At 44.6% G+C, this 16,042-nt stretch overlaps 2 protein-coding genes across 2 annotated transcripts; one reads left to right on the top strand and one right to left on the bottom strand.

Annotated features, from left to right (window-relative positions):
* Positions 1–1,325: 1,325 nt before the first annotated feature.
* Positions 1,326–4,761, top strand: T265_09691 (hypothetical protein; the record flags this gene model as incomplete). The annotated part of the gene is made up of 2 exons (XM_009175847.1): positions 1,326–1,500; positions 4,216–4,761. The coding sequence occupies 2 exons, from the start codon at positions 1,357–1,359 to the stop codon at positions 4,453–4,455; spliced, it is 384 nt and encodes a 127-aa protein (XP_009174111.1).
* A 3,230-nt stretch (positions 4,762–7,991) lies between these two features.
* T265_14935 (hypothetical protein) lies at positions 7,992–12,544 on the bottom strand (the record flags this gene model as incomplete). The annotated part of the gene is made up of 2 exons (XM_009175865.1): positions 7,992–8,147; positions 12,378–12,544. 2 exons carry the CDS (start codon positions 12,531–12,533, stop codon positions 8,037–8,039), a joined length of 267 nt encoding a protein of 88 aa, XP_009174129.1.
* Positions 12,545–16,042: the final 3,498 nt, after the last annotated feature.

Here is a 16,042-nt window from a genome sequence, read left to right as displayed (position 1 = left end):
TTCTTTGGTCTGCGGGTAATATTCCAGTGGGGTAAGACTGAAGAAGGAATACATGAAAGTATGAGAATTGGGCATCATCAGTAGTATGTCTTTTCTTATCCGTTCTTCTGTATTCACAAGTAAGGTGACCCAAGTGATGACACCGCTGGACGGCCCATGAGGCGTAGCACCACTTGTAGTTTTGATGTTCATTTCGTGTATGGCTGGGTTACTCTGAGGACGTTTACTCCTGTGTAGAAGGTCTTTCAGTACCCCCAACCAAAACCTTTGACTCTAAGATTTGATCTGAAGGCAGCGGATAGCTGCCACATACTACTGCAGTGGCACAGTTTTCAAGGAACAATGAGCTGTGCCTGTTACATTGCCAAAGCTGGTGGAATGTTGCAAGTTCAGTATAGCTCAATGGCTAATAAAGGGCCACATCCTGCCCCTCACGGTAATGTCCTTTTATTGGCATATGCTATATCTGTTCATTTTCATCCTTAATGTGGATGCAGGTCTTGAAGCGTACACACCTGCTATTATGTAGCTTGCTGATATTTTCAAAAGGAACCGCTACTAGTCTTGGACACGTTAGCGTTCTGGCTTTGATGTAGTCTTCGAGCGGTCACGCAAAGTTAGGTCAACTTTATGGATGCCCGATTTGTGGTCCGGTAAACAGGTCATACTTGACCGATATTGATGGCCTGTGAGGAAATTTCGGTAGGGTTCGGGAAAATTCGGACATGTCAACAAATCTAACAGTTAATTTTTTACGTTGATATGCTGTTCACTTCTGTCCTCTGTGTGACCCCTTTTCCTCGAGGGTGTCCGTTAATTGTATTCCTACTACGATTAGACTTTGAGTCCTTTAAACATTGTGACATTAGACATTGTGACCAATTAAATTGATCACTATATCGGTCAGCATGGATTACTCCTTAGATCTCTCAAAATTTTGTGAGCATCAGCGCTGTGACCAACACTAAAGACGCACAATCACTTTTGAATTCTGTAGGTTCCCGTCTGCACTTTGTTCGAGATGCTGGACAGAATGGCGATCATCCAGTTTCGCCAGAGTTCTCATTGCCGGTTGTGTTAACAGTTCAGTGTTTTTGACAGATTATCACCAGTTTCGTTGGGATTCCTATTTTATTTCTCGTGATAGGCTATATATTCTTTTGGTCTCATGTCAGACACTTATTTGTTTTCCGTAATACATCTAACTGCAATCAGATGACCTATTTTTGTTCATTGTCCTCTTTTGACGGTATTTTCGAGCTCTCTACATCTCTGCAATATATGCATTGTATTTTAATTGCATTTGTAGCTGGAATTTGGTCGGTGCGTTAAACACCATAAGCATTCAAATGCCTCATGTTGTCCTCAATTGCGAAAGAGCATCAGGCCGCACGGACTCGGCACAAAGCTTTGCTTGCTTTCAAGAAACAACAGATGTTGACTGCACTGGGTGAACTGACCACTACTCTTCTATGCCAGATTGATGACAAGGTTTCTAAGGTATGGTCGGCTTTCTATGTGGTTCGTTGCGGAAATTCAAGCAAACCATTGTTGTGACTGAAGTTAACCTTGCATATCAGTCAGTCAGGCTGCTGAAAAGCTGAGAGGCGTTTAGTTGTTTCATCGAGGAAGCATTGTAATGGTGTTTTTTGTTGACAATAAGGAATAGGGCCGCAGTGGTTATCAACAGCGATCCTTATATGCAGTGCGTAAATTCTTTTGGTGTATGAAAAATCTGACGAGCACTTCTCAGTGTTAGCTGGTTCACCTGACGATTGTTTTGTTATCGTACTCCAGCTGCGCAACTCGGACTACAATTACACAGGAAAGCCTGCACTCACCTTGGGATAGAGCAACCTGTTACCAAATGATCGCGATTTATGGTCTAGACAGCAATCATAACTATATAGAGTTATAGTTACTCGATAGTCGTATGATTTTAGTCGTCCTTTTCGTGGGTCCACTTACTTAACGCCAAGATGACCGAAAGACAACCATCTATCTGCATTCAATTGCTACAAGACATCATTCACAGAAAAGAGTACGAGCCGTGTGCCATTTTGGCGGAACTCACAAATGTTTCGAGGAAATTCTCTGATTTTCGTTTATGAATGTCTTTATATGAGTTTCTCCGAAGAGCTTGAAGACTCCTCAAGTCACGATTATTATAATGGTGTTCTTCAGCTGAGGCGGAATGAGTGGGGTCTGGCAACGCCGGTACCGTGGCCGCTATACACCGTATTTCGCTACACCGACCTTCAGGATAGTAAGCTCGTCCCTTAACCACTGAGTCATATCGAGCACATGTTGCATCCAGTGCTAAAGTCGGTTTTCATGTGATGCGCTTATTGGCGAAGGAGAGGTTATCCATATTTAGACAGTTCCTAATTGATCGTAGTATTTTCCTAAAATTGATCAGTGATGAATGTATTGGTGCTTCGTTTTGGTCTCCAGTGAATTCCCCCGTCGGATACACTACCAGACTGAACAAACTTCCGTCCAACATCCCAAGACAAGCGATGGTCACGACACAGACGAACTGTACCACGTATTCATCATTATATTTTCACGCCGATCCTTTCCCACAGATGTCGTTTTCATAGTTTACCTCGGCATTTTGGAAGCAAGAAGTGCATACCTGCCGGTTAGGTTCCCCACAGTGATCCTTTTTTTCTGACTGGACACTTTTAACGGAAGTTTGTGATGTAAGTGGACAGTCCACCCCTTTGATCCTTACCGAGCCCAAATTTTTGCACCGTTTTTAAACGCATTGCTCCCTACAAAAATTCATTGTTTGACCCACCCATTTGTAACATCTGTCGTATGCTGCTGATGCGAGTATGCAGTTCGAAATACTACGTTTGTAGTTAATTTACGATCACGTTTGAAATAATAAGTTTATTCGCTTTTGCTCCTCTGGTACCATATATTCGGCTGGTACTCAAGAAGAACCCAAAAATACCACGGACTACATCGAGTTTTGTAAATTATCGTTCCGCTATTGCCTCAGTCCCGTCTGACCCACTTTTTCTTGTTTGGTAACAGTAATCGCGCGTCTGACTGGCTTCTCTTCTACACTGGCTCGGGACAGCTCAGTGGGTTGGTCGCACACTTACTGACCGAGTGGTCCGTGTTTTGAACCCAATCCCGATATCTTGACTGCTCCTTTCTGGGATTGGGCAACCTGACAGTATCTCTGTCCGCATGCTTCCTTTGGGTGTGCACAGCTAACTGAATGTCAAAACCAAACACGTAGAAAAAGCTTATTCTCGTAAAAGTACTGAGTTTCACGGTTGTAAGTCAAACTGGACCAAACTTTTGGTGCTTGTGAGTGGAGCCATTTTTACAGGATGACAAAACTCGTTTGTCACTCCATACAAGCGCTCCCTGTAGGGCGGCCAATCCTCCTTTCTCCTAAAGCTTCAAAAAGTTCATCGTGCGATGTTGCTGCTCTCCAAACCGCTTCAGCGACCAACTTGACGGCGCGTAGCTCACCTACACGGACCATCATTTCATCTTGGCTAGGATATTCCACTGTCGCAGTCACCACTGATGTGTGTCTTAACAGCAGATGAGGATGTCTAAATGGTGGAGTGTTACTGAAACGTGCGCATGGCAACATTTGTACACGGACCACAAAGTTGTATATCAGTTTTTGTTTGAAGTCAGATTAACCCTTTAGCTATCGGGCTTGACATAAATTTCAAGGCGGGATTTGACACAATTAGATACCTGCTGCTAAACGATTCGTTCAGCTGTAGCACCCTATCGGTGCCTAACTACCATGTCACCAGAAGGAAGCACGAGGACTGGGATACTGCCGGTTGCCCAAGCCTAGACAGGAAAGTCGAGAGGCAGAGATCAGGTTTGGACCACGGACGTTCCGGTCAACCACTGAGCCATCTCGCCTCTTTTTAACGCAACCTCAATCACAGTAGGCAGTCGGCTCATATGTCACAAAGTCCCTTGAGGTTGGCCATTGTTCCAGAGGGGCGTTAGCTTATTCGGGAGGTCCTTTGGTTTGTTGTACAACATTGTCGCTCATTTTTAAACTGTTATAACCAATACTATACTACTTCTGCAGTGTTCACTGATATTTTTTACGGGGCACACGGAGCGTTTCAAAACTTATTTTAGTCAGTGTGCTTTAATGGAGACGTTTTTTGTTGTTGTTCAGAACAATCATGATGCCTCCCGTCGTGCCTTTGCTTCCAGGCCTATCACAATCAACGTCGATTGAATTCTGACATCAAGCAGCTTCAGGAGTCTCTCCAAGTTCACAAACGGCAAGTCGCTGGATGGGTGAAACTAGTAGGAGAATTCCACAAAGCTTTGAAGGAGCTGGGTGACGTTGAGAACTGGGCGTGCAAGATGGAACGTGAGACACTTATCCTTGATGGATGTTTACGACTTGTTCTGACGCACACTCCCTACGTTGGGCCAGCAGGACCCTAGGGTTATTGTCGACATTTATCGTCTTTCATACCTTTATACTCTCTATTGCTGCGCTATGTATTTCTTCTGCTTTGTGCTTGTGACTTTCAGTGATTTTCAGAGTTGGAGGAATTCGTCCCCATTCCCCGGGAGAGGAATGGGAGAACATAAACGTGTTGTCCTGAATTTCGAATTTTGATTGACATTTTGATTTGGATAAGTACCGATCATGAATAATGTGACAGACATACACGGCGAACGTGTACATGTGTGCTTACGTTTGCACCTAACCTCACTGCACTTTATCTTTTCCATCGAAAAAAGTCGTTCAATTGTAGCACCCTTTCGGTGTTTAACTGCCATGCTACCTAAAGGAAGCACGAAAACTGATATACTGCCAGGTCGCCCAAGCCTGGACAGAGAAAGTCGAAAAACAGGTCGGGTTCGAATGATGGACCTTCTGGTCAGTAGATTCGCGCTCTAACCACTGAACCATCTTGCCCCCTTTTGCATACTCACTGACGGGTTGTTTTTGTATCAGTGTGTTCCGGTACTGAGCAGTCATATTTGGACCAGTCTCAGCACGACGTTCTTTGATCCCATTCTGCACTCCTCTACCGTAACCCGAAAAAGCCTAGCCAAACTTGTATTCGAGGGGTGGTAATAGTAAGGAAGAAAGTACATCTGGAAAGGATCATCACGAATGAATGCGCGAGGACTAAATTTACATCAGAATATTATTTGTCCTGGATGGTGGACTGGATCATGCTCTGCAAAAGGTCAATACATTTCCTCATCCTTTATGGGCTGACAAACTATCAGCGTTTCCTCCAAATTGGGGAACTTCTCACCCCCAAGAACCCAGCATTCTATTTACTAAGTTTAGAAACCTGACCCCAGGTATCACTTTGGATTCGGGGTTAATAACCCAGGTACCTATGGATCGTTGTCTATTACCACGGATAGTTGTCTATGCAGCAGCCACTTCAGTCGCGGAAAACCTTTGGTACCATCAACTGTGCTGCCTCGGCCGTGCGGTACGCATTTCGAGACATCGTCTGCTGTAACGGTACGGCAGTGAAGCATCAGTGTTGAATACTGATGTCATGTTGTCGATGATGATGATGTAACGAGTGTTGTTCTTCGTACCCGTTTCAGAATGGTGCAAACTGATATGGACAACCTGTGGGTTGGCAGAAAGCGTTTGCGAAGAGTATGAGTATTGTTGGTGTGCTGCGCCTTCTAAGATGGAATCCTCGTGAGTCTTCCTGCTCTTGGATGCAGATATTGCAAGAAATGATGGCTAACAATAGAATCTCTCGTCGTTGGTCGCAGATTATTATGCGTATTCCGTGCTCAAATCTCGGTAGTCTCACGTGATTCGGAGAATGGGTCTTGTGCTAACTTGGGGGGGGAAGGCTGCCGATTTTTTTCGGCGTCCGCGACTGAAGAGTGTAAATGAAACATTAACATATCGAAGCGCATCTCTTCTGTCAATTTGAATGAGAATTAAGCTGTTCTCGGGCCCATTTTGAATGGTCAAATGTGGGATGCATTTTTAACAGCTTAGCAGTCCTCTGCACACTTCTATTCCCTACGGTTACTTTGCCAACACTTGTACTACTGAATCGCGATTTTTGCAACATACTGAAACCAGGCCTACTCATCTTGTGACAAGGTTTCAGAATTCTATTGTCGCCGCCGTAACTGCTTTCCTGACAGGCAAATCGAAATGCCCATTTCTATTCAAATACCCCCAGGATCGACCTCATTTCTTACGCTTTGACCTACAGGGCTGTCTTCCCAGACACTCCGTAAGCAGCGTCCATGCGCTTTTGTGCACAGGAATCGTCGCCTTCATGATGTCGCGTTTGCATCTACTCAGGACTTCCTCCTTGGTTGTTAAGGGAGAGAATGCTAAGATGCCAGCAATCTGAGTCGATCTAGCTCAAATTACAACCTGATCTACTCCTAATGCGGTAGCTATTGCCATACATACTTATACATAGTACTTGACAACTAACCTTGTGGACACTTGTCAGTGAGAAGTAAAGTGTTAAATAAAGCTATCTTCTTGCTTTGTCATGGTTTGCTTTTGTTTTGACCGTCTTTTATATGTGTGGACTGCTTGCAACTGGACGGCAGGAGTATGGGTCATGTGTGGATTCAACCCACCGTAACACACGATCTAGTCGCCGTCGGCCAGCATATTTCCATATCTCAAATGGCGTGTGTATGGGGCTACACAGTACGGGCCGTGTGGTTATGAGGCTTAATGACCTCGAGCAACAGACGTGAGGCATTTTTAGGTTGTCACAAAGTTATAGCTCATATAGTCCGTTTTCAACGAACGAGGAAAGTGGGAAACGAGTGTTCGGTAGTGCGACGGGTACTTCAATCAAAGGATGTGTTTGAGCACCAAATGCTGCAGTAGGTTGGTCTTGGAACATCGCTAATCAAAGAGTATCATCGTTTTCCGTGACCAACTCACAGATGTCGCCAACCTTTGACCTGGCACACGGCTATGAAAGAGATTACGAAAAGTATGGGTGCTGTCCGTGTGATTCAACTTCCAGGATGAGGTTCGGATGATTCCCACTGTCCCTGGTTAACGACTGACTGCTAATCGATGTCAGTGGTGTTTCTATCGGTTTCCATCCAGACTGCTTGGATATATGGATATGCAAGCACCTCAGAATGATTGTGGTAGGCTGGCACTAAGTCCCTTACCTGTCAACCCTTATTTATGACAGTGAAGCATCAATCTTGAACACTGGTGTTATGCTGTCGACGATGATGTCAATGACAATTGTGACGATGATGTAGTGCGACTTAGTGCTAGTCAAGGGGATCCGCGCGTACGGATTATCCACGGATTCATTTGTTGCAATATACTACTCACATCAGGTGTCTGTGTGTTTCTGACCTGAAACTCCGAATCAGCTTCCAACTAGATTAATCGTGATTCAAATGACCGAGAATTCATCAGTTAATCAGCTTACACTCGTCACTTAGGATCGCCCACTACTCATTTCAAAATGTGGCATTCTCGCGTCTGACGGCAGGTAGCTTAGTCAGATTTTTTTGGGAGTAAAGTTGCCTCATAGATGCATAGTCATGAAGTCGATGTACTGGCAGGAGTGGCCTATCCAGGAATGGAAATCTCTGTTGCTTTTTTGTCAAAATATGGGTACCTCAGGTGGGTTTGATGACGGTTATCAGGTGGCCCTTGCTCTATTCACCAGGCTTTACAATTAGCTTGCCAATTTTTCGTCCCGAATTGAGGAACAATTATCAGTTGAGATCTCTACAATAATCAGGCGAAAAGCGTTTTCTTCACGCATCTCTGTTGTGAACGTTACCAGATGTACGGAACTGCATCCAGTTGTAACTAAACTGTGGTCTGATTCAAGAACTTGGCTGTTCTGAACACAGAACAGAAGCGCACTGTTTTGTACGCGTGGCAACGGCGTTCCTAGATCAGATGGACCAATTAGAGGGCAAGAAAGAAGAAGCTAAACAATTCTGAATTATTTTTCAAAGCAATAAAGTGAGATGTGGCAACAGTCAAGCGCTCAAGTCGGACAGTATCCACTGCGGAATTATCTACTGAGCGCCCGTAGTGAGGCGCACAGTTGCTCAGGTTTCTCAGGAAATTTCATACTTTCGGATGCTTGACAGATGGAATTGACACAATTGAGCATGGCTTCCTCCTGTAAAGGATGGTGGAAAAAGGTTCCGGTTCGTCAGACATCTTTGCAAAATGTTTCGAAGAGAAGACACAACTCAGTCGAACTTCTCCATTAACGATGTTAGACAAAAAGTGTAAATATGAAAACTAGTCACGAGCTGTTGATCTTGTTCTGACGGCACACGTTATTTCGAAGATGAAGACTTGGAGGATTCTGTTTCACGAGAAAGACGAAACTGACCGGGTCTTGGAGTTCGGTTATGGTCGAAATATGGGGCTATGGAGGATCACAGTTTAATGTTGAGCCGGAGAACGAACTATCTCAATCGAATGTATCACGTTCAGAAACTTTCCCTTACAACAAACTCTCATTGGCCAATCAACCTAACGGTCCACTCGTTCTGTTCATATTTGTCACTCAGCCATATGTGCACACTAACTCTGAATGTTTGACTGACAGTACGGCCTTGTTCCTGGTCTTCTGTCTTCCTCCTGTCACATGATCTGGCAGGCCCAATTCAGACGTAACTTATAGGCGGTCAGCTAGGATGTAACTCTGAGCATGGGAACAGACTACCTCAATCAAGTGTATTGGGATCGGAAACATTCCCGGACAGTAAACTCTCATTGGTCAAGCAACCTAACCTTCCACTCGGCCGGTCACTTCCAATTCTTCATTGCGGCTTTGTTGACGATTGCAGAAGTGAAACACGTACGTCCATCACGGGAATCAAATAAATCAGCAGAGGTTGACCAATATGCAACTCGATCGGCGCAGGCCACAAAGCAATGGTGCTTCAAAAGCTCACAAAGCTCGTAACTATCAAAGGTATAAGTAAACATTTTTAACGTAAAGCAGGACGGAAAGCAACGCAGGTTGAGCATAAGTCTCTATAGGTCTGCTGGGCTGAACAAGAGTAGTGAGGTATATCTAACGCCCTCAACTTTATCGCCTCAGTTAAAATATTTCGATGTCAACTAGGAGAACGACGAAATTCCGCACCGAACCCAGTTCGGGTATCATTAAGAGTGAGCACCGCGTGGTGTAAAATATGGAAATTTTTAAAGTAAAAGCAGCGCAGTAACTAGAGCGACTGGACCTTATCGTGGTGTGACGGTTTGCGTACCTCCGCGACATACTGAGATATACTGCGTGGTGTCCGTGCGACAATCACAGTCTCTCATACCAGGTTAGTCAATGGGTCAATGGTAGAGGTCCGATTAACACAGTTTACTGGCTCTCCAGGTTGGGGGTTAGAACATATGTGGCGACTTGTTCTATAAAATGGTTGTGCACTTGTGTTTTCCGCCAAACACCGCTGCTCATCGGTAAGGCTTTTGGACCAAAGACTTTGGCAGACACCCTAATCGTCCTCATGTCTTGGTGTGGGCACGCTGATAGTATTCCTGCCCACGTACAAATATGACACCTACAACTAACAATACTCTCACCATATTGGTGTATTTGCTGCAGACAGCAGGACTGGTACGCGAAAACATGTTACTGCTGGCGCCCCCATTCTCGCGCCTTCAAATATTCCTTTTTCTAACCTACCACACTCGAATTCGAACTCTCCACAGATTCCAGTACCAGAACTGACAATTTTGCTTGCTTTGGATCACAGTCAGCTGATTTCCTACTCAGCTTTCTCACTGCATCTTGACCGCTCTCGTCTGAGATTGGGCAACCTGGCAGTATCCCAGTCCTCGTGCTTCCATTCGGTGGAATGGCAGCTAGGCGCATAATGGGTGCCAGAGCTGAACGAATATGGAGTTACATTAGTGCCCGAGTGTATATCCCGACTCACGCATAAGGCCTCTCGTCCCGCCGACCTATCATCGGTCCTGTCCAAAGACAATCAGTATCCGTCTAGCCGTCCAACAACAACTGTCCGCACTTATATTAAATGTAGCATTCGTGGAAGCGTTGGCTTGAGTCCACATGCAATAAGGCCTCTGGCGGAGCACAAGACCTTAAACAGTGGACACTAAGCTGAATTTCGACAGGGTAGAGGCTAGGCCGACCACAGCCTCACTCCGTCAGCTGTTACTACCTCAATCAAGTGTATTGGGATCGGAAACATTCCCGGACAGTAAACTCTCATTGGTCAAGCAACCTAACCTTCCACTCGGCCGGTCACTTCCAATTCTTCATTGCGGCTTTGTTGACGATTGCAGAAGTGAAACACGTACGTCCATCACGGGAATCAAATCTGCCATACCACCTGAAGGAAGCACAAGGGCTGAGATACCGTCAGGTTGACCAAGCCCAGACAGGCGAAGTCGGGATGCATAGATCGGGTTCGAGCCGCTGGCCTTCCAGTCAGTAAATGGAGCCCAACTGGTCAAGTAATAGCCTCCTTGATAACAGATACTTAATTTTGTCCACATCCAGAGCGAAATTCACGTAGACAATGACCTCAAAATGAATTTGCACCTATACTAATGATGGTATGTGCGCTGCTGTTATCTGCCTTGCGACCAACGCCCAACCTACCACAAAAAGGGTTAACGCTTTCAATCATATCGGATCCCCACTTCTGGCTAACAGTCAGTTAAAGGTGAGATATCCTGCACTCATTGCTCAAACATGTCCACCTGCCCGGTCTCTGGTGTGTGAGATCCATACTCTGATGGTAATCACATGCAGTGGAATAGATCTATCCTTGTTTCCTGCCTATTCAGCTACACAGTTGGACTTTTATAGAAAGGTCTTAATGGAAAAATAGACAATAAGTATGTATACATTTACTAAAATTAGAATCATCAAACAGTTTACAAGGCGAAAAAGGCTTTTAAGATTTCAGGATGTGGGTACAGACAGCAGCTGATGGTTTTTTAGGAAAGCTCACGCTTCGAAGCGGACCAAAGGTCTTTTGAAACCGCAAGGGGCCAAAGATGAATCTTCGTAAAGTATCGTATCATTTTACCTCTATGGGACCCTAAGATCGCGACTCCAGATTTGAGCAACCAATAGACTGCAATACTGGGACTGAAAATCACGCCATAAACTCCCGGGCTGGCTTGTTCATCATCATCATCAAACATAAGCTTCCTCTCCTCTGAAAGCCGAATGCTGAAAAGGCATATAGTGCCTCTTTTTAAGTTCTCAGCTCTGCGGGTACGCATCCGTACGTGGTGAATGTTTCGCTGATTCACGGATTCATGAGCTGGTTCATCAAAATCCACATCGCCCTGAGTCCTGTTTCGTTCTGAAAAACCGTGGGATGAAGATCGCTATGCGCATGTGCACAAAGATGAGAAAAGCTGTTTTCTTATACAGGGACGCACCCTGAAGTCGATCTCAAAACAAGAGTTTCAGGCATATTTTCAGGACTAATATTTTTCAAGGAAGGCTTTGGATTTGATCGTATTACAGAGGTGCTTATCCACCAGAGAAATTCCTGAGCTGTCTTTTGTTTTTTAACTGTCTCCTGATAGATTTTCCACGCATATAAGGGGTTCGAAACAAGCAGAGTATTTTACGAGCACGTAGTAAGCACAATTTCCTGGTCAACGCATTAGCTTAGTTATTTATTTCACAAAGTTTGCATCCAAATTTCCAAGTAACAAAAGCCAGATCCATAGGTACTTCGTGCATTAGAGTGCAGAAATCATCCATCTATCCATACAAAAAAACGGGAGTTTGGCTTGCGGGGTTCAAGAAGTCTGTTGAACTTGAGTTGAAAACGTCTCATAAAAATATGAACACCCAGTTAGGATCCATGTTAATTTCAGCCTATTTTTGCTATGATTTTGACCTAAACATTTGCTGAAATATGGTTCCTGGTCTGAGCTGACCCTCCCTGTGTTCCAAAGTTTGCTGCAAACTGCAAAGGCTCAACCAAAACTGGCCTACACTGCGGTGTGGTTCTCCATCATTGTGGCCTATCCAAGGACGAAATCAGTCGAACTAAGGGTTTGGCTCGTTTGCATACATATTCTGATAAAATCCTTCTCAAGTGACCGTTTCATGTTGCTGGCAACTTTTTGCCCAATTCTCTGCCTACTCACACATAATAAGTAGCAACATCTAGTAACGTTTTGCGAAACTTAGAGGCGCAGTGGTACTGTTCGAAACTGTTCCAGCGAGCAACTTCCGTATCAACTAACTTCCCTTGGAAATAGCGAAAGTTGGCAGGGAGACTGCACCAACTCTAAACATTTCGGGAATGTCTTAGCTCCTGGTCAGGATACACTAATCTGAGAGCGGCGGGCAGCAATACTTTTGCGAGACACACGAATCACTTACCATTTGAAGGAAGCAAACGTAACATGCTGCAATGCACTTGTCCATTGGATCGTCCGTCATGGCGTACACGCTGTCTCCTTCATTCATGCGGAAAGTCACACAGGCATGGCAGATTAGGAGCAATCCGGCCACTGAACACAACCAGGCTGACAGCATTTCTTCGAAGGCTGAAGTAAGGAATAAATGTTTCATACAACCCGGTAACTGCAACAATTTTAACGATTATACGTGGGGTAGGAGGCATTCAGACTTACTGATGGTACGACACGCCGTCTGTGTCGAATGTATCTCCAAGTGGATACAGGTGGGATCCGGCTCACTCCCCCTTGGAAACATCAGCTAGATCAGCAGAATATCTTAGCGGCCGTGTTAAAGACGGCCAACAAGGATCTAGTCGCCTATCTTCCTTACCGTACCAATGAAGTTTTCGTCACATTCTGGAGTTCGTTTTGCTATGAAGTGAGACTGTGCTACAGTTCCTCTTCATCAGCACCTCACGACTCTCCAAAGCAAATAAAATCCGCGAACCTTCAGCTACAAGCCAAGTACTACTCTGTTCGCCAACATGTGGCTGATCAATGGTGTAATTAAATCACATTTTGCCTGCAAGCACTACACATGAGAGATTCATCTGGATTTCAGATGAGTCTCTCGAAAAACCAGATTTGTTTGCAAATGAGTGTATTTCGCTAATTTCGTGCAATTTGGTTTCAAGCAGAACATAAGACTGACTGAAGCTCTGAGACTGTGCCTACCTGATGAGCCCCATGAAGGGCGAAACCGGTCGTGATCTGTCGAAGAATTTTCAGCAACCTTATGAGTAGTGCATTACGAATACATATTTGGACAGGTTTAGTACTGGAATTTGTGAATAGGTAATATGATATTTTTTTCATTTTGCCGTATTGCGTATGCGCAACTGATGCATATCATTGCAATGCATTAGACCCGCGTAATGGGTTTTAAACGTGACATCTGGGTCATTATGATCGAGTAGTTTTTCTACCACTTGGCTAGGCTCGAATAAAGAATAGAATCAACGAATGTCAGGAAATAGTGGCGCAATATTCTAAGGCTTTCAAGCCCGATCCGGCTAGGTCGATCCCAATGATATGGACGTATTCAAACTGCCGAGAAGCCCAACTCTGCATCGATTGGCACAGTCCCACTGGGTTTTGGTTGAAAGCGTGTTTACAGACAGTCAGATTTAGATATGAACACTTGGGTTTCCATGTCTCTTGGGGCATTTTAACTTCTGGCCGCTGATTATGAGCAAACGCGGCTCGTGAAATCCACGGAGCCGACATCTCCCTTCCAAGTATCATTTGCTCATAGAATTACTGGATTTCACCTTGTATAAGCGTGATGAATTGTTGTTCTTTCCGTTTTTTTCTGAGTGATTATTGACGTAGCTGTCTCAAAATCATGCTAATTCGTTGACGCAAGCTTTTTACTCTTGTTCACACGGGATAAATGAGCGTGAGAGAAGGTAGTTGCACGTGACTGACAGCTATCTACTTGTTTTATTTATTGGGTTTGACAGGTCCACCGGGAATCGCTTCCATTTTAGTCAAGTTGGACTACATTCTATTCTTGTGGTCGTGTGATCTCTCTCCTCATTAAAAAGGAGCTTCTTACTCAATCGGCGAATAGCCACTTACTTTGAAAGTGGGAAAGTAGATCATCAGCAGGATCCTAAAACCCTTCTTGTCTGGAGACAACTCACTCACTGCCTTTGAAGGATGGATTTCGAACTCATGATTTCGTAATGTTTTCAGGTAGACTGAACACCACATGACTCGATGTGTGTATAAGTTTAAGTCAAAATATTATAAGTCTAGAAGCGAGATTTAATGATTCCGATCTTTCTATTTTTGAGGTAGCTCAGTAGTGACCAGAGGGTCCGTAGTTTCAACCTAGCCTCTGCTTGGACAACCCGACAGTATCTCAGCTCTCGTGCATCCTTCCGGTGGAATAGAAGCTATTTGTCGAAAGGGCTTTACAGCTGGAGGCTTTATACACACACAGACTCATTTTGGGTCGCATTTGGTCAAAGAAGGGAAAAGCTACCGTTGACGAGTATGCTGGGATATATAACGGAAAAAAACTGTTCCACAATATCTGTTGTTTCGAAGAGGACATTCTCCACGACAGGGGTTCTCCATGAAGGGCACTTTGGTGGAACAAAGTAAAATTGTATGAGCCAGTCAGAATGATGGCAGCGATAAGCGGTCTTCATCAAAATGAACCTCAGTTCGTTGGAAAAGATTTTATTTAGGAAATGTGCATCATGGTCAATTGATAGACGTAATACACTACTCATAAGGTTGCTGAAACTTCTTCGACAGCTCACGACCGGTTTCGCCCTCACTGGGCCCCAGCAGGTAGGCGCAGTCCCAGAGTTTCCGTCAGACTTAGGTTTTACTTGAAACCAAACCGCACGAACTTAGTGAAATACACTCATTTGTGAGAGACTCACCTGGAACCCAGCTAAATCTCTTAGTTATGACGTTTTTGAGCTTAAAACGCCTCTTTATAGTTATTTGCTGGAGTTACAGAATGTGTACTCACATAAACCTTTTTAAAAGCAGCGCTTCCTCTATACCGGCGCAATCCGTTCGGTCAGTTCTGACCGTGTGGGGAAAGCACTGGACTGCAGTTTCGCACTTCTCAGATTTGAATTCTGCTAATCTTATGCGTGAGGTAAATGGGCTATCGCTACACCACCACCACCGCAAGATGGTCATGCCTGAGTTATCTCGGCCGAACAGGCTGACCTATTCCTGTTTGAGTGTTCAAGTACCGTGTCGGATTCTCTGAATGGGGACTCAGTGACTATCCTGGTTCTCTCGGTCAACTGTCAGGTCTCCCAAATGACAAGTCAGAGTCGCCTAGTCTGCGCTGGTGGAATGCTGTTATGGAGCTCACTCCGCATGCCAGATGTCCGAGATTCCGTTTCGCGCATGGTCGAGGATATGAACTCAAATAGGAGCGAAACTTGAGTCCAGTGCCCTCTCTCTATGGTGTGGACCAACAATAATGTTTGTGGCCAGACAGAAGAAATACTGTTTCTAAGAGATTTCTGAGAAGTATAAAAAGACTCTGAAGATATGACATTGATAGGAACATCACAAGGAACCAATGAAGCGGATTCGAGGAGTGAATGAAACAGATTTAAAAAAGATGTCCATCTCATAGGAAACATCACAAGTGTGTTGAAATCACCCCTGTTTCAACATTCCAACGTATGCTCCTTTTTGTGTGCTCTAAGCGCCATCCTCTGGTCTTCGGATTTCAAATGCAGTGCCGTAACAGATGGAACAGCAGATGGTGGACTATATCTAGACACTTTCGTGACAATACCTCCATATGGAACACTCAGAACGACCGTGTACTGCAAACCAAACTAAATGGTACACTGAATGCAGTTTGCCACATTTCCAAATGAAGCTTACGAATGCTGTTGGGTAGGCACCCCATAGAGCCAAAAAAGTGTTGTTGGTGGACTAGAATGTCTCCAAAATGGAAAACAACCCATCCTCACCATCCGATGCTCGCCTCTAGAACTTCGTTGTTGTTAAAAGAGATCCCAAGGAGGAACTGTGGGAAGAAGGGGGTTGTCCTTCGTCAAATGGCAGCTGATTTTCATGACAAACCACACAAAT

Source organism: Opisthorchis viverrini, assembly GCF_000715545.1.
Source record: "Opisthorchis viverrini unplaced genomic scaffold opera_v5_301, whole genome shotgun sequence".
Taxonomy (NCBI): domain Eukaryota; kingdom Metazoa; phylum Platyhelminthes; class Trematoda; order Opisthorchiida; family Opisthorchiidae; genus Opisthorchis; species Opisthorchis viverrini.
The sequence above is the reverse complement of the archived record's forward strand: the minus strand, read 5'-3'. Positions and strand labels throughout refer to the sequence as shown.